Source organism: Calidris pugnax, unplaced genomic scaffold, assembly GCF_001431845.1.
Source record: "Calidris pugnax isolate Ruff unplaced genomic scaffold, ASM143184v1 scaffold103, whole genome shotgun sequence".
NCBI classification, from domain to species: domain Eukaryota; kingdom Metazoa; phylum Chordata; class Aves; order Charadriiformes; family Scolopacidae; genus Calidris; species Calidris pugnax.
In genome coordinates this window covers 21,164,894-21,183,181 of record NW_015090990.1, presented here as the reverse complement: position 1 = coordinate 21,183,181, position 18,288 = coordinate 21,164,894, and the positions used below count along the sequence as shown (strand labels likewise).

Here is an 18,288-nt window from a genome sequence, read left to right as displayed (position 1 = left end):
CCTGTGACATCACCCCGACCCCGCCCGCAGCCGGCCTGAAGTTACTTTTCTTTCCCAAACGGCGTGTCCCGGGGAAGCCGGGCTCCCCCCGATGCTTCCCGGCGGGAGCTGCCCGCGTCCCGCCGGTGGCCGTGGGCTCCCCCAGGGGCCCGGGGACCGGCTGCCCCGCACCTTGCCCCCGGGGTCGGCTGCAGCCCCGGGTGAAAGCCAACGCTCCGGAACGAGCCGGGAAACACTCACCCGCTCTCGTGGAAAGAAGGAGACCGCGGGTCTGATCTTGTCACGCGTGGAGCCAGTGAGATGTGTCCTCCAACCAGACCTAGAGAATTAAATCAGTTTGGACCTTGATGGGGAGACAAATAACACACAATAGCTGCATTCCTCCTTAACGGGACTGACCTGCCCCACCTCTGCCAGATACAGCACGGGACAGAGCGCAGCCCCTGCACTAAGTGCTGAAACGCCCTGCAGAGAAATGCTTTTATTCCTCAAACGTAAAACTGCATTAAAGCTCAGAATCAAATTTTCAAATTCAAGCAAGTGCATAATTTACAGTGCTTCTTCGTTTTATACCCAAGAAAAAAACCTCTGCTTTTAAGCAAGTAAGTCTTTGACATATCAAGGGGTAGAAAAAAAGGCAGCAGGAGTATTACTGCTGCTGCACAGAACTCCAGGCTGTATTGTCTTAAACACCAGTGATTTGAAAGCACAAGTATGAGCTACCTGGTTTGAAAACTGCCATCACTGAAGACAAAACAAAATCAGCAGCAGCCCTTCTACTAGCTTCAAAGAATTTTGTGGCAGGACCTAAAAATGTTTCTTTGAGAGCATTTATCACTCGTTTTTTGTACAGTTGATACCTGTGTTATAGACAGAATCTCTCCAAATCAATACACAGTTGCTGTGTGCACAGGGGAGTACCACGGTGAACACAGGTGGAGTTTGTGGAGCATTAAGCTCAAATACTATTAACACCTGTTACACCAGTACTCCTTATGTAAGGCCATAAGGACCTCCCAAACATCATGGTTTTCTAAGTGCTCATCAAAGTCAACCATTTAAATTCCTCATGAAACAAGATAAAGCATTCTGCTTGCTTCTCACTACTTGTTTCTCATGCTCTCTTTTTACCAGCAGAAACATTTGTAGAACATGCTGTGAACTGGATGAAGGAATTAATCTGAAAATCTTTTCCTCAAAAATGAAAACAGCAGGAAACCAAAAACTAAATACAAAAACCCAACTCAACCCCAACCCCCAGCCAGGGTCAGGGAAAATAGACAGAGGGAAGAGAGGAGCAGGAATACTTTAAATCCATACGGCCACTGGATAATATGAATTGTGAAATCACACTCTAAGGTCACTAAAAGAGCAGGCATATGACTTTAATACTCATTTGGCACATGCAAGTGTTGGTGCTTCTAGGATCTTACATCAACAGAATGTTTGAGTTTTATAATCAGTGAAGAACTAAGAACTGGCACTCTAAACTTCTAGGCAATGTAAACAGATATAAGCCAGGGATTAGCTCTGATTCTGAACAGCGAGGGAAATTAACTTCTCCGAAATAAACGGTGTCACCTTAGGTAGTGGAATTTCATACAAAGTAAGCCTGGTTGCATTACACCCATTAGGTCTAGGCTATAGATTATAAAACGGTACGTTACACACTGTAATCTAGAAAATAATCCCTCTATTCCAGCCAAGCAGACACATTCAAGACAGGTGTCTGAATTAGCTGCACAGATTTATTACATGGGCCATGTTTGATTTGGCATGTCAAATTCAGTGGAGTTGTGGGGTACTTGGGTTTTTTTATATATATTTTTTATATATATATAAATTTTTTTATATATATATATATTTTATATATATTTAGTTCAAAAGTCTTATATTCTACTTATTTATCTATCATTAGAACTTTCCTACTCCTATTCTCCAGTGACATTGCGATATCTCAGCTGGTGCAATTTACGCTTCAAAGACGCAGAAGGCTCCCACCCTTACTTCAGTTACCCCTTCCCCCGCCTGAAAACCGCGTAAATTACCCCAATACAGGTTGCCTTGGCGACCGGTCGCCCCCGGCGGCGCCCCCGCCCCAGGGACCGCCGCTCGGGGGCGCCGCCCCACGGAGCACTGCGCGGCGCGGTGCTGCCCCCTGGCGAGCAATGGGGCCGGGTTAGTGGATACCGCATCCCCCTTTCCTTGAAGCTGGTCATAGAATCATAGAATAGTCCAGGTTGGAAGGGACCTTTAAGATCATCTAGTCCAACCATCAACCTAACTCTGACAGAAACACACACATCACTAAACCACGTCACTAAAAGATACCACCAGAAGCGACCAGTTATGGAACATAATCCTTACGTCTGCATCAATGTGTTTGAAAACTAGAAGCTGGAAAGGTGGAGGCTTTCTCAAAATGCAAGTAAATCGATCAGCTTTGAAACAGTAGATGGAGGGAGAAACGCTGGTTCAAAACCCCATCTCTCAAAGGGCTGCCCCATCCCTGGAAGTGTTGAAGACCAAGCTGGATGGGGCTTAGAGCTACCTGGTCTAATGGAAGGTATTGGAACTCCATGGTCTTTAAGTTCCCTTCCAACTCTAACCATTCTATGATTCTAAATGTACTGGAAAAAAAAAAAAAAGAGAGGAAGGGAAAAGTAAATAAAAAGCAGAAAAAGGAGGGCATAACAGTAAGAATGTGAGAAAAAGAGAAGGAATAAAAAGAATTTAATTCTCAAAGACACTTTGCTTCATCATCTGTATGGACAAAGGACAAATACCAAGTTATTACAGGACAGATGATACGTGGAAGCTCATCAAACCTCTGTAAAATTGCTTCAGCTTGTTGGTTACCAGCACCCTGCACACTTTCCTCCAAAGCAACCAGAGCAGATTCTGGAATGAAGTGACTGGATGAAAGGACTCTAGTCCATTGGAAATGTACAGTCATTGCAACACCTTAGCATAGCTTTGTTTTCTCACTTCTTCACAGTTCTGCCACCTGATTCTCTACCATTTCCCCGTGTGGTGGCTCAACTCTTCCCCCTCCTGTGTTCAGAATTTAGTTATCTTTGAGAAGTGCACAGATCTTTTTTCTTACTCTTGCATTTGCTTGTTCTGCAGGTACTGAAGATACAGGAATGAAAAGAAGTGAATGAAGGAGAAGGGCACAAATGAAACTATTTGTGGAGTTGATGAAGATCAGATCACACTGCAGCTTGGACTTTTTATGGGAAAAACTAATTTTTAATGCATAGTAGAGCTATATGAAAAGAAGACAGGAAGACAGCTGGATAACTGGTATGGTGGCCAAACGTAGCACACACACCAAGATGAGCATGGACTCTCAGAGATTTAAATTTGAATCTCTGATTATAATCAGATCAGGTTTTATACAGTCTATAACATTCCAGTCTTCATTCTCATTGCACTAAGTCACAAGCCTAAAAGATGAATCACTTGGTAATGTTTTCTTAGTCAGCTGAAATACAGGTACTGTTGAGATGCTCTAACTATAAAGTCTGTCTCAACAACAGCATAAGAGATCCATCAATGGATCACTTGTTTAATCAGTGTTACTACAAAAGGAACGTGTGAGAAGTTTCTTTAGCATAATGGAAGTAGGGGGTGGGAGAGTATGGGGGAGTACCTGTTAGTCCTGTCCTAGCTACAGCAGTGCTGGAAGGAGAGAAGACTGCACAGTCCATGAGGAGACACTGTTAGTTTGCAGGAGAGCTCAGGAAGCAGGTAACTTAGAAGCATGGGGAGCAGCCACACAGCCAGGTTTCTCCAGGGAAAGAGAGGACAATTTTTCCTAGAATTCCAGAGTGCATTTTGTTGGTGTTGAATCCAGACAGCCAGGGACAAGTCACTGGACCAAGAGAGAGCCTGACGGAGAGATAATGCTGTGAAATGACACAGGGATCACAAGGCAATCTGTGTACAAATGCATTTATTTATTTCCTATCTATCTTTTATATCTGTTGTCTCATTCAGAATATTCTGTTTTAGAAAGTTCATCATTCTAGCTTATGATCTAATAAATCTTAGAGTTTACAAATCCTTGTTATTGTTCTTAGTGGGACTGCTTTAAGAAACACCTTGGGCATTAAGAAACACCATGGAACCTTGCCCTTCCTCCTAATCCCTGCAAGGTTCTGGTCAAAGTCCCGTCACAACTGAAAACACCACCAGGTTTACAGCTGCACTTACAGCTGGGCAGAGGATACAGCCTCAGGAATAGCTCTGTCCCCATCACCTTTACTTGGGCTTGACACTGAGCAAAATCTCTCCTTAAAAAAGCACCACTACTAATAATGCAGATTCATACAAAAACTGGAGTTATCTGAATGTGGCCCTCCTGCTGACAGAGTTAGCTTCATTCTCTTTTACATGAAGGCTTTAAGAGATGTTTTTGTTTAACGTGAATCATGGTCAAATACCTCAGAATCATGCTCAGAATACCACATTTCTTTGTAGGATAGTATAGGATAGTACTGCCTATGTGTCAGTGACAGAAGGTGGCTGTTGCAAACAGGTTACTCACCCAGCACTTGACAATTCCTGTTTTGCTTTAATATGAAACTACAGGCTCAGAATATCCTTACTGAGTCACTGAGCTACTGGAGAAGCCAAGTTGCACATACCTGAGGTGCTGGAGTGGGTCCAGAGAAGGGCATCAAAGCTGGTGAAGGGTCTGGAGCACAAGTCCTAACAGGAGAGGCTGAGGGAGCTGGGATTGTTCAGTCTGGAGAAAAGGAGGCTGAGGGGAGACCTTATCACTCTCTACAACTCCCTGAAAGGAGGTTGTGGAAACATGGGGGTCGGTCTCTCCTCCCAAGTCACAGGCAACAGGACAAGAGGAAATGGCCTCAAGTTGCACTAGGGAAGGGTCAGATATTAGGAAAGATTTTTACACTGAAAGGGTTACTAAGCATTGGAATAGGCTGCCCAGGGGAGTGGTTGAGGCACCATCCCTGGGGGTGTTTAAAAGACGGGTAGACATAGAGCTTAGAAACGTGGTTTCGTGATGGTTGGACTAGATGATTTGAAAGGTCCCTTCCAACCTAGACAATCCTATGATTCTACCTCAGCTCTTTCTCCACTCTGAGGTATATCCCACAATCTAGCAATGACTTAACTTTTAACACTGGCAATCCGTGGGAAATTATTATGGCTAAGAATGGAATATCAGATATTTTTACTGCCTTCACCATAAAGTTCATACAAGAAAAGGTGCAGACACCTGTGCACTCACCTGCATTCCCAGCCAGGCAGACACAAGCCAGTGTCGGTGTAGCAGCAGGGTAACTGTGGCATCAGTGGGGTGTTCAGCCCATTGCTAAGTCCTGCCTTTCCCACACCTGGTGTGCCTAAAGCAACTCTGCTTTTGGAGGTCAGGTCTGCTACTGTTCTGAGGCAGTTTCTGTGCTACAAGTGGAATGGCCTGGGAACAGCTTAAACCGTGGGCTCTCCACTTGTCTGCAATGACAAATTCCAGCTGGTCCAAGTATTTGACCTACTGCTCTGCTCCTGTGCAGCACAGCTCACATTTACAGACTTGACTCCTTGTACGTGGAGTACAGACGATACCTGGAGAGTAGATACAAATGATGAAGCAGAATGCAAAGATATCAAACTGGAACTGAAACTGGCAGGCAACTACACACCAAATTAATTCTGTGTAGAAAAGTGACATTACTAGTTTTCAGCAGAAAGTTGGAGTTTATAGGTTTTCCTGTCAGAAATGCACTTGTCTGATTTACACAGTTATTGTATTGTAAATCCGTGGGGTTCATATATTTTAGATGACAAGACTCTACATAAATCATAGAATGGTTAGAGTTGGAAGGGACCCTAAAGATCATCGAGTTCCAACCCCCCTGCCATGGGCAGGGACACCTCCCACTAGAGCCGGTTGTTCAAATATTTTGTTGTGCGTTTCAGTTTCATAAGCATTTTTCAAATCAGATGTAATAGATCTTAGATTAAAAGTCATAAAAGGACTTAGGCACCAGAACAGAGATTTGGGTAGAAATTCTGTATAAAAATCTGTGACTTTTACTTACCCCCTCATTCAGATAATTAGAATGTATAAATGCTTTCATTCTCAGCAGTAAAGCTTACCCTCTTTGTGGAGTTAGTCTGAAGTTCATCATGCATATAGAACTTAAGATTTCTGAAATCACACATGCGATTCAAAATGCACAGGCAAAGGTAGCTTAGTCCAACAGATCACTTATTATTCTGTCATTGCTGTCCTTGTCCTTGCTGTAGTGTGTGAGCCCCTCGTGTATTTCAGCTACTTATTTCCACACCACCTCTCACAAACTGCAATGTAACTGCCCTCAGTAGTTTTAGCCATAAAGAGAAAACATGTGATACATAACAAAAAAGATTCATAAAATCAAAGACAACAGGGAAGAGTTTCAAATATATCTTGCTATCTTTTGTTTCACAGGCAACAAGGTACTTCTAAAAAACTTAACAGAAAACCAACTAATTTTCCTTTTTTTTTTAACTTTAAAAAAATTCCCATTATAAAATATTTACCCAAAAACAGAGATGTGCCTTGGAGAAGGGCAGGAACTGTAGCACTGTTCCATCTCAGTCTTAAAAAAACACCATGAAAACCCAACGGAAAAAACCCTCAAAGTCAACTGGAGAGTAAGCATAGTGTTATTTCTAAAGCAACTTTACTTATTTCTATGAAAGGAATTTCTTCTTTTTTTTGTAAAAATTTAATACATATTTCTGGAAATTATTAACTTGCTAGCCATGAGTCTAGTCCAGTAGCAAGGATAAAAATTAAATATATTTTTAAATCTTCACAGACATCTGTCAAATTGCTTCACACATTTACAACACTCTTTTAATGGTTTTTGGTGAGTTAATCGTGATCTCACATTCATTTTACAATAGTGTAATTATATGCACTTTGATGGAGTTAAATTTAGCTTGCATAACCTAAAATACCTGATTAAAACAAACCCAGTGTCTTTTTCCTCTTTATACCAATAGACCTATCTTTTAATCTATGATGGAAAAAGTGATTAGTGTTTGACAAGCATTATGCTTTCTTTAGCACAAAAACAGATTTCAAAAAAGAATAATGGGGTAAAGTAAATTTGAATCTTGTCTACTTTTTAAGTCTTTAAGTCTTTAAGTTATACACCCACACAGCCTGTTCTGTCCTGTTTCAGCTCTGACAATTATATACAATCAAACTACAATTTAACAGCCTTTATCCAAGTGAAAGGTAATGTTTATTAACATGAATGAGGAATACATAATAAAAATATAAGCAGCTTAATAATATGTAATCAAAATAATCAGTACAGTAAATATATTTAAAGGGTGTACACTGAAGGTTTTCATTCACAGGTGAATAGTAGTTTACTTCACATTTCCATAAAAATCAAAGCTGTATTTTTTCAGGGATGATTTCCTCGCCCAGAGACTTTACTGGCTGTTTCTTTCTTTTCTTCTTGATTTTTATTAATCTTCTCTCACCTTTTTTTTTATTGAATCCTAAAGATAAAATGAAGAAAGATTAGGTGCTGTATGACTAACACATCCAAGATTATCAGAAATAAGAGACAAGTCTTGTTTTCAAGAAATATTCTTAAAAAAAAAAGAAAGAAAAACATGGTCTTACCTAAAGTCTCCATATGACTGACCAATGCCAAGTTGTCTTATTGCTGTTCTTGAACACTGTATTTTACTGTCCATCTTTCTGTCTCTAGCTCTGCCTCTCTTCTGATTTCCATTTTCAGTTTTTCTAAGACTTTCAACTATTGCATTTTATCAGGACAATACTGACTACCAAAAGTTGCACGAATGTTTCAGTCTGCAAAATATTTACCTCTGATGATAATCTGTGGCAGTATCACTTCCCATACCTTTCTTGCAGATCCTCAAACATGACTTCCTGGAGGTAAAATTATTTTCATTCCCACCGCAGCCACTGTAACTAAATGGGTGACATCTTCCAGTGGAGTAGTTGTAGAAAAATCTTAACTCTTTGGCTCTACAAAGTCCTCTGTCCATAGGGGTCATGCAGAAAGAAGGGATAGGGGGTGGTTCTAGAAAGACCAAGAAAAACGCATTAGAGACAACACTGCAGTTTACAAGTCTTCTGTTACATTGATGTTATATATGAGATTTGAAGCTCACAATCTATATAGAATTTATATGAAATTTAGTGGCAAAATTTAGTTCTGCCCTCCTGAAAATCCAGAGTACTTTACATAAACATCTGTCTTTTTATGATTTAAGCCAGCAAAAGCTTACCTAAAAACAAGGTCTGTTTCCTATATATTTAGTCATAAAATTTCCATTTCTGTGATAGGAGATAGTCTTCAATTAGAGAAGTTTCGAGTGCAGTATTTGTAGGAAGTGAAATTAAATAAATTAAACTTGGACAGCTTTTAAAACTTTACAAAAATTTATGATAATTAAGTGAATTTTCCTAAGTACTGCTAGACATTCTGAAATCAAATAGAAGGTAAAGTACCCAGCAGTTCCAATGTAAGATTCAATACCTTAATATAGGGTTTGGCATATGAATATGTAAAGGTTGACCTAAGTAATAGAAGTTGGTCTATTGAAAAACACAGAGCAATTATTAAGAAACAACTTGTAAGTTGCAGAATAACAAAGGATCAGATGTGAAGAATAAGTGCACAAAGTGACCGAGATGCTGGTGCTTTAGTGCTGCTGTTAGGTTTTTACCATTCCAAGGAGTAGGTTGATGGTTTGTTTCTTCAGTGTTGTTGCAAGTGAGAGTTTGAGAACTGAAACACTGGAAGATGAATCTGAGGTGTCCGAAGTACCTGGACTCTGGAGCAAGTTCAAGAAGCAAATCCATGCCAGAATTGCCAACCCTGGAGAAACTCCATCATCTATCACCCTGGAGTGACTCATACAAAATCAGAACTAACACAATTGCTGCAGAGGACACAAGAAACTGAATGGAAGCCATTTTATCATCAGTCATGAAGGACCCAAAGGAGCACTCTTTTCCTTCAAAAGGTAGCAGAATTGAGATAGCTAACATCTGAATGCACAAATGGAAACATGAAGCTAGTCAGGTAGCTTCTTGAAGTTACAAAGTGAAATAAAAATTTTAGGGGATAATTTGGTTACAACAGAGCTGAAGACATCCTGTTGTCACAAAAGCAGGAAGCAGATGAGTTGCTGAAAGCAAGATGTTATGAATTAACTTGGGCAATTCAAGAGGCTGACAAGAAAATGCCCAAAATGAACATGATACATCTTACTTATCTTACACATATTACACCTGCTGAAAAAGGTTCATCTGCAAAGCTGTCAAGGTGAAAAAAGTATAAAAAATTGCTGTGGAAAAAACCAGAATGATGATTTATGGAAAGCTAAGACAGCAAAATTAAAATAGTAATGTATTCAAAGCTGTGTTAGCAACATCATACTATTCAAAAACAATCCTGAAATGCAAAAACTGAGTCATGAGTTGTTTTTTCCAAGATAGATTAAGTTAGTTGCAGGTTATAAAATGAGCCCTACTTGTTTCCATAACTGTGGAATTATTGTAAGAGTAAAGTTCACTCTCGACCCAGAGTATGAGCTCACAATGTGATAAAATTTATATTAAAACTACAGTTTTATTTATAGTGAAGATGGTAGTTAATTAACTAACGTGATGCTTTTGGTACTGCTCTGAGAACTCTTGTGCCTAGAGCTAATTTCATCTCACTCTAGCTGGAGAAGGTGTTAGCTTTCAAAGCATATGTTCAGCAACATTAAAATAAAAGCATACCTACTTTGACCTGATTATTTCAGATAAAGTGGAAAGACTTGCCAGTGATGAAAGGGCCAAACAGCAGAGGTTTGTTAATTATATAACAGAATTTAAATATATACTTTGTAATGTAACTTACTTATCTGGTATGTAGAATTTTTCAGAGAGACTCCAGAGCCCTCTCATGAAGGAGTTCTCACAATGACTGTAAGCTTTAGGGGAGCCACGGAGCCAGTGGTAACTGGTGAATAAGGACTGCCTATAATGCAACTTGCAGAGTGGCATCCAAATGCTATTCAGAATCCCACTTGAACTCTTTCTAAAAATTATGTTGTTTGTCTAGATCATTGCAACATAAATGCCCCACATACCAAACACTATTCCTGTTCATCTTCAAAATATCTGCATATTCATTAGTCACAGAAACAACCAGCCTATGAAGAAAACATCTTAATTTTGCCATATAACAGCCTTCTTTTTTTTGCAACAAAACAGTATATTACAATAAAATGACATCATAATTTCCTGTATGCTGAGAATCATAAAAATTATGAATGTATTTTAATACACTGATCACTAAAAGACCTGTTAACTTTAAGATACTGTAAACATAAAATAGGTACTGGTCACACCCAGCCCAACATATGTATTGGCAGAACAATCTATAAGCCTGTGAGCCAGAATGTTAACACAGTCACACTGGGAGCATTACATCCAGGTAATTCTTCTCCATTCAGCCCCAGCTTCTGACACTGTACTTAAGCTGTATATGATGTTACAGTAAGTTTAGATATTATGCCTGTTCATGAGTTTTTCTCTCAACCGTTTTAGTTTTACAGCCTCATTTTTCTAAGTTGTTGTAATGTTTTATCTCCTGCTTTTTCTATGAAGGAAAAAAGAAAAAGAAAGAAGCAAATCTCACAACCCACAAAACTACACAGAGAGGAAAATGTACACACTGAAAACAGTAAAAAAAAAAGTAATACAAGTCCAACTATCAGAAGTATTTCCACCTAATTTAGTCATTACAGTTCTATGAATTACAGATATCAACTTTATTGAGAGGCTACTTGAGATAGAAATGCTGGTTTTAACTCTACCTTTTTCTCAATTTAGATTACATTTTAGCAATTATTTTTTTCACAGTGCAAGTAGGAATACTCATTACATTACGTAACTTAACACACATTAACATCAAGTAGATCACATCAACCCCAAAATTTAATAAATGTCATTAAACACTTTCTAACTGTTTTTTATACATGCAACTACATGGCCCATCCTATGGCCTTTGATGCAATTTCTACAGAAATCAACTGGCTATTTACTTTTACAGCAACAGACCTTAAGACTCCATCTTCACGCCATTCTATTTCTCCAAAATATGTGATTTTAACAGGTTTTAAATGTCCAATAGCAAGCTCACAAACTTGGATTCGCTATGTATATTATTTGCTAAATATATGTAACATAATTCAAGTCACAAACAGGTATGGAAAAAAAGAATTTACAACTCATACAGGCAAAGGACAAATGAAAGTTTCCAAGCTGAGTTTGTCAAACATTTCCAGGTGTAAAATTTTCTTCTGGAAAATGCTGATACAATGAAATAGAAATTCCTGTTCCTCAGAAACGAGGCAATTCCATCAGAAACTTTTGAAGGAAATGAGACCTTGGAACCCATCTCCAGTGGAGCTTGGGAACTGGAAGTCTGGCCACTAGTTCTGCAGGAGCCTCTCAAATGGGTTTCAGGCTTTACAAAAACAAAACACAGCATAGGTCTTCCTGTTTGCTTATCTTTCTGTTACTTCTTTTTCTTGATGATGCAAATGTTTGGACTGATTTTTTTTTGATGAGAGAGTAAGACCAAAAACTGCAATATTTGATATTTAGTTTCTGAAAAAATATCTAAACTAATTATATGGAACAAAGAGTCGATTAAAACGGCTATCATTCTTACCTATAAAAATACTATTGTATCTTACCCTTCACTGCTACCTAAACAATCTTTAAACGTGTATGGTTTAAGAAATAATTCTTATAATACAGCCTTTTCTCAAAACCCAGACACCCCCCTCTGTAGCGTGAACAGATGACATGGTCATACTTCAGAATCTCTGAAACATGCATATCCTCTCTCCGAACATTGACTCATGTTTAAATAAAAAAAATTCCCAATCCTGCATTGCAACAATAACCATTATTCCCTCAAGCTTATCTTGGGTTGTGTGACAATGAACTGTTAATTGATCACAGTACAAAAGAAGTTTGGAACGATCTTGGTGAGCTGGATGAGAAAAATGCTTCCTGCATTCTCTTCTGCTAGACACCGGTGGGTGACATTGACGAAGCTTCAGATTTATTGCCAGATCTTTGATATATGCAGACTTTAGTATCTCATTTCTAGTTGCAGCAAAGAGAAAATAAAAGAATCTTCACGTAGACAAGCTACTACAAAAATAATGAGTCATCCGCACTTGACAGTACTCTATAGGTATAAATTGGTGCAGATCCATTTTAGTGAACAGAACTGTGTCAATTTATATCAGCAAAAGATATGGCCCTGACTTTGAGAAGTAATAACAGGAACTCTTTCTGTGTGTCATTCCGTATTTGCTGAGTTGAAAGCTGACTTTTGATCCTGCACCCCACTTAGTGAATGTAGAGTATAGCACTCATAATTCCCTAACATAGATCACTTCATATAGTCTAAAAATGAAAGGCTTGATTCTTGCCTTCACTATCTCTTAACTTTCCCAGAATAAAAGTTATTTTAGTTCTTGCAGCAGAGTAAGACAAGAACAATCTTCATGCTCTGCAGAAAGTTCATTGTTGAGATAGCGTCAGAAGTCTCATGTTTATATGAAGAAAAAAGTTTGTTTTGTTTGCCAATAGAAGAGTTTAATTTTCTGAAAATCAAGAACTTTGTTGGAAATCTATTAATCTGATATCATTGCAGAGTTATACATACCACCAATAATATGTATTTTTTCTTGAAATCAAGATGAAATAGCATTTCAATTGTGAGGTAAGGTATTCCATAAGAGACAATTGTTTGAAAAATTGTTTTTTAGTGGTGGTCATGTATTTTAAAAAACAATGAAGATACATAACCACACCAATATACACCCAAAATAGATGTTACAGTGGCAGACCAGCTACTTTGCTTGTCCTAGAGAAGATAGGTATCAGCCACTCCATCCTGACTTCATATGTGCACAGCCAGATTCTTGTCCCTCGCTGAGGGCCAAGGGGAGTCACAGTACATCTTTGTGTGAGATGGCTCTACCTTGCAACTTCAGTTTACACCTCTACCTCTAGCAACAGCAAGAATGGCAGCTATACTCTCCACATCTCTGTGGAGAAATCAGCTGGTTTTTTTCTTCCCCCCATTAGTGGGATTGCACAAAGCACAAGATTTTAGCCCATCCCAGCAGCCTGAAAGATACAAACAGAATGGCAGCAGGTGGCTCTATGTGGCAAACTTTCTTCCACCAACTTTTGAGTCTTCTCTTTCTCTTACCCCCACCTCTCTCTTCCAAAATCTGCTCTACCAGAAAATTCAATATTGCTGAAACAATCAAGAATCCTTCAGTTTCCTCTGAGAAAACATAATGAATCTTGCCCCTTTGCTTGTACAGATGAGCTGCTTTGGAGATTTGGAGATTCTTATTATGAGTAAAAACCTTTAGGAAACATGTACACCCTTATGTCCCTAGACTTACTTCCAGGCCTTAAGTCACTCAAATATTTTCCAGTGAAAAAAGTTGCCAAAAGCCTTACTGTTTTATATTCAATCATTTTAATAAAGGAGTGCATTGATGCTTTGTGTGTGGTAAACAAACAATCCAGCTATCACAGAAACTTACCTCAACTCAACAGTGCATGTGGATCATAGTGCAGGCAAAAAAAATAGAATACAACACACATTCAAGCTTTATTAGACATATAATTCTAAGCAAAGAGTATAGGAATGTTATTCTACATGCCCATTCTTACAGATCATATTAAACACAAAAGCCTTAATGAATTCGTAAGTCATCACTCAGTCCCCAAAAGTATAAGTATGTGTAAATGCAAAAAACCAACAAAAATGCTTGGTAAGAATGCTCAGGCTTTTTCCAACTGTTTCTTGTTTCCTCTTGCATAACTGTGGATCATAAAAATGACATGCCTCAAATTCAATCTCCCTTTACAGTGTGAGCAAGTACCAGCAATCTATAGCTGACAGCCTCCAGCTGTAGAAACTGTTAAAATCTGGCCCTCTACAGCAAAGGTCCAGATTTTCATCTGCATTATAATACATAATGCAAAAATACCTTAAAGCAGACACAAAATTAATTCACACTCACTTTGATTATACTCAGACCAAAAACTGAGTTTAATATAGCCTTAGTGGAAATAAAAAAAGTATTATGATAAATATATTGTGCCATATTCCAAAATCCAAATATGGTCCTTTTTTAACAGGTACAAAGAGCTTTAAATCAGCTGCTAATTAGATCCCCACAAAAATATTAATTTTGACTAAAAGAACTCTGCATCACTGCTTTTAATCCTTATATTTTTGTATTTATCAGACCTTCAGGAAGCACACACTTTCAGAAGAGTACAAGATGTGGTCAGTCTGCCACTTTCTGATACTTATTGAAGATCTGTAAGTGGCAATATATTTCTTTCTTTGATTTTCTCTGCTTATCACATTTAACAGATATAAGCCCACTCTTTAGTCTCAGATATGTCGTAAAATGGCTGGAAATAGAATAGCAATCCCGAGTGCATATGAAAGACCGAGAGCTAAGAACTGAAAAATCTTACCAAAAAAAATGGGAAACTGGTTGCGCTCCTCCTTTGGGGAACTACTGTTCAGATTGCTGGACTTCTCATTTTGAGCAGTTGGCAGCGAATTGACTAAAAGGAAAAAGAAGTGAAACAGTAAATGAGGGGTCATCTAGACAGAACAAAGCTCTGAAAATAAGCTATGATTGATACCCATCTGCCTTGCTCTATGCCAATATTAATACCACTGAAAGGCAGTATTTCTTTAAGTCCCAAAGGCATAGGGAACTAATGTGCCGAGGCAACTTTGGGATGGATTCCTTTTTCTTCCTTAATTTTACCAATGTAAGATTTAAATCAATCATGGTTTGGTAAGGTTACTTTAATATTACTACCAGACATTCTAACCTCTGTAATTGTAAGCCTTTTTCAAAATATGTATTACTGACGACAAAATGGCTATGAAAATAACTTTAATGTTATTAAATTCACTGCAACTAATATATATGCCTTCAAATAACCAGGAAAATGAGTGGACAAGCCAAGGAGTGTCTGCATTAAAAATGCCTAACTTTTTTTGGTTTTTTTGCAAAAGCAAATTCTTACCAAAAATCCCAGGAAATTGGTTGGGTTCTTTCTCTAGGGAACTACTGTTCCCAGTTTTAGCTGGAACAACTGGCAATAAATTTGCTAAAAGAAAAACGAAAAACAATTGGTATCAATGATTCATATCACTCAGGTAAAAACTCTGATCTATTTAAATGATGGCAATGGCCCCTAATGCTCTCTTTCCTTTTTGGGTATTCATACAAATTTACATGAAGGTGTTATTTCAGATTAAAGTCAGGAAAAAAAAGAAATCTACAACTTCTAATCCATAAGATAAAAGTGGAATCAGAGTCTGGGAAGAAATGCTTCAGCAAAGGTAGGAGAAGAGTACATGACTCTGTATTTTTATTTTATTTTATTTTATTTTATTTTATTTTATTTTATTTTATTTTATTTTATCTTTAAAAAAGGAACCATAGTGGGTCTTGTCTTTTCTAAATATGAATAAGCTCAAGTTCCCCTTGCCAAAATGACCGATTATGAAACAGTTCTGGAAAAAGGCCCACCCCAAGCAAGACAAAAGGGTCTGGAGGCTCTGGCTGGGAACAAGTATTAGTCCTATGAATAGAAGTAAACACTTTGTGAAGAGCAGAGTAGTTATGAAGGTTACTATATTCTGATATAGAACAATTCATAGGAACTAGCAGGATGAGAAAGTGGATGAATGATCTGTGGTCAGTCTGAATGGCTGTTTCATAGCACAAGCTGCACAGCCAAATCATTCAGAAACAAGGGACAGGTTTCCATGATTCCTTAGTGGGAAGCTAGCAATGCACAACAAGGAAACAGTAAAACCAGAAATTCCTATATTGGCATCTCTTTTCATTACAAGACTTTGTTTGAAAAAAGCATATTCAGATTTACAGGTTACAAAATATATATTAACATATTATGCCATTATAAAGCCAAGCAGCTGGCAGATTTTAGATATCAGAAAAAGAATTATGTGGCTGTAAGCAGAATAGGTCCATTTCTTCATCCCCTGTCATTATAGCCTCTATTACTGTAAACTCTCTGCCTTCTTCAATATAGGTACCGATATTTTTATAATACATTTCAAACCAAATTACCCCAACTTTCCACCCTAGAAATCGTGTTTATAAAATCTTCCCCCTAATGGCAAGTTAAATGGGGAAATGTGATGCTCTAACGTAAGGTATGGACAGGAAACAGTACTCATTGTGGACCAAAGCCCCTCTTCAGTTGAACTTCATGTTATTTTAATTACTTCATCTGTCTCTATTGCTTCTAACATTCTGTTTCAAATTCTGTATCACACGCTATTTGTTTCAACTTAGATATATTAAATAGTATGTAGATTTCTGAAAATTAATATAGTGTTCTTTCTTACACAGACAGGATTAATATATATTTTGCAGGGAGTTGTAGAATTAACACATATGCAGGAAACTAAGTCACATGAGAAAAGTAAAAAAGTAGGAGTCCTGTAATATTAATTAAAATTAATAGTACAGACCGTTTTTTTTAGTTTATATTTTCCTTTTTTGTATTTTTATTTAAAATATAATTAATGTTAATTTCAGATCTAAATTATTTCCACCTAAGGGTGCCCTAAGTTGCCTTTTTTCCATGCAAGATACCTTATAACACAACATAATTTATACAATAACATTAAGAATAATGAGGACAACAACTTACAGTTGCCTTGGCAGGTAGCCTGGCATTCTTCCAAATTCTTGAAGTTGTTCTGGTTTCCTAGGCACCCACCATACTTGAATACTTCACATATCTTTGTCTCTTTGTTATAGAAATACCTGGAAAAATAGCCTCGGCAGATTCCAGGGTCTTTCTCATGAAAGCAGAAGCTGGGCTTTTCTACAAACAATGGTAAATGATGAACAGGGTGGGGGAAGGAAAAAAAAAACAATCAACACACATTCCAAGACAATAATAGAACTGGGGGAAGTTTATAAAATAAACCTGCAACTTTGGACTAAAGACTAACTGTAAAATAGCTGCTGCTTTATTGCAGTGGTTTTGTTCTATATATAACGCTGCAGTATTAAACTGGAGCATTATAGAGACATATTTATTGCTTTTTTTCCTCTTTTCAAGTAGCCAGTAAATTATATCTTAGAAATCAAGGACTAATGATCCTTTAAGTGTCCTCCTACACTGAAGCTCTAAGAGTAAAATGAGTTTTTACTCTAAATTAAAGCAAGACTTGAATCTCAGCTGGATCATTTGAATCTAAGTACACATTCTTGTCATTTATGTATTCATTTCAGTCAATGATAGTGTGAAATATACAGAGAGCAACGTTAAAATAGAAGGAAGAAGGAAATAGTTTTTAAAGAAGAACAGAAAAAATATCTAACAATGCATTTTGTCTGGGACAGTCTACTGCTATAAAAGGATACAGGAAACTGGGAGACAGAGCAGCTGTTCAAACTATCATTTTTCAATCCCAGTTCCTAGTTTGCAATCAGTAACTACAATATCAACCAAGAAAAATTAACAAATTAATACTGTGTGATTTGGCTGAATATCAAGGCATGATACACGACTTCTGGCAGAGAAGATAAACACATAGCCATACAATAATCCCCAAATGTCAATTTCTCACCATATTCAATTTTCTCTTAAAATAATATTCTTAAAAAAAAATAATGGAGAGTATAATGAAATACATGTGGAAGTATTCTCAAATTCTTGCTAGATACTTTGAAATATGATTCTTGAGCGAGCTGAGTTGCAGAGAAAAGTGTATTTAGCCATAATATGAGACAATCATATCACATGTGACATATAAAGGCCTTTCTCACCTGTGAAACATAATAGAATATTGAGACTAAAACAGGGCTGCCATTTTAATGAAAATCACTGTAGAAAAATTAAGCTGAAGTCCCTAACATTTTTGGAGTAGATTATGGAGTTGTAAGGAAGTTAATCCTATTATGTCTATTTTAGCCAAGTATCTATTAAAAGAAAATTCTAGAACAAGAATATTATTAAAATAAATTGATGCACAGCATATATTTATATAAAACATTATAATAGCTCATAATTGGTGCTTTTTTCAAGAAATAATTGTCAATATCTTGTTTTTAAATTGTTATAAAGCTTCATGAACAGCAAAATGTAAAATTAAAACC

At 37.5% G+C, this 18,288-nt stretch overlaps 2 protein-coding genes across 6 annotated transcripts in view; both read right to left on the bottom strand.

Annotated features, from left to right (window-relative positions):
- CALCRL (calcitonin receptor like receptor) overlaps positions 1 to 5,751 on the bottom strand; it is a 71,347-nt gene extending 65,596 nt beyond the window's left edge. The window contains exons 1-2 of the mRNA XM_014954634.1: positions 5,264 to 5,751; positions 241 to 319 (exon numbers count right to left, since the gene is read on the bottom strand). The gene's annotated coding sequence lies outside the window, so the exon portion shown is untranslated. The remainder of the gene's footprint in view (positions 1 to 240; positions 320 to 5,263) is intronic.
- Positions 5,752 to 7,248: 1,497 nt separating this feature from the next.
- Positions 7,249 to 18,288, bottom strand: part of TFPI (tissue factor pathway inhibitor) — a 44,058-nt gene continuing 33,018 nt past the window's right edge. For 4 of the 5 annotated variants that reach the window (XM_014954747.1, XM_014954745.1, XM_014954748.1 and 1 more), the window contains exons 5-9: positions 16,832 to 17,008; positions 15,170 to 15,253; positions 14,603 to 14,695; positions 7,908 to 8,090; positions 7,249 to 7,536 (exon numbers count right to left, since the gene is read on the bottom strand). In XM_014954747.1, coding sequence (XP_014810233.1) covers positions 7,424 to 7,536; positions 7,908 to 8,090; positions 14,603 to 14,695; positions 15,170 to 15,253; positions 16,832 to 17,008 — 650 coding nt within the window. In that variant the 3' untranslated portion in view covers positions 7,249 to 7,423. Of the gene's footprint in view, positions 7,537 to 7,907; positions 8,091 to 8,881; positions 13,935 to 14,602; positions 14,696 to 15,169; positions 15,254 to 16,831; positions 17,009 to 18,288 lie in introns of those variants that run through there. The other variant, XM_014954749.1, reaches the window with a different exon arrangement.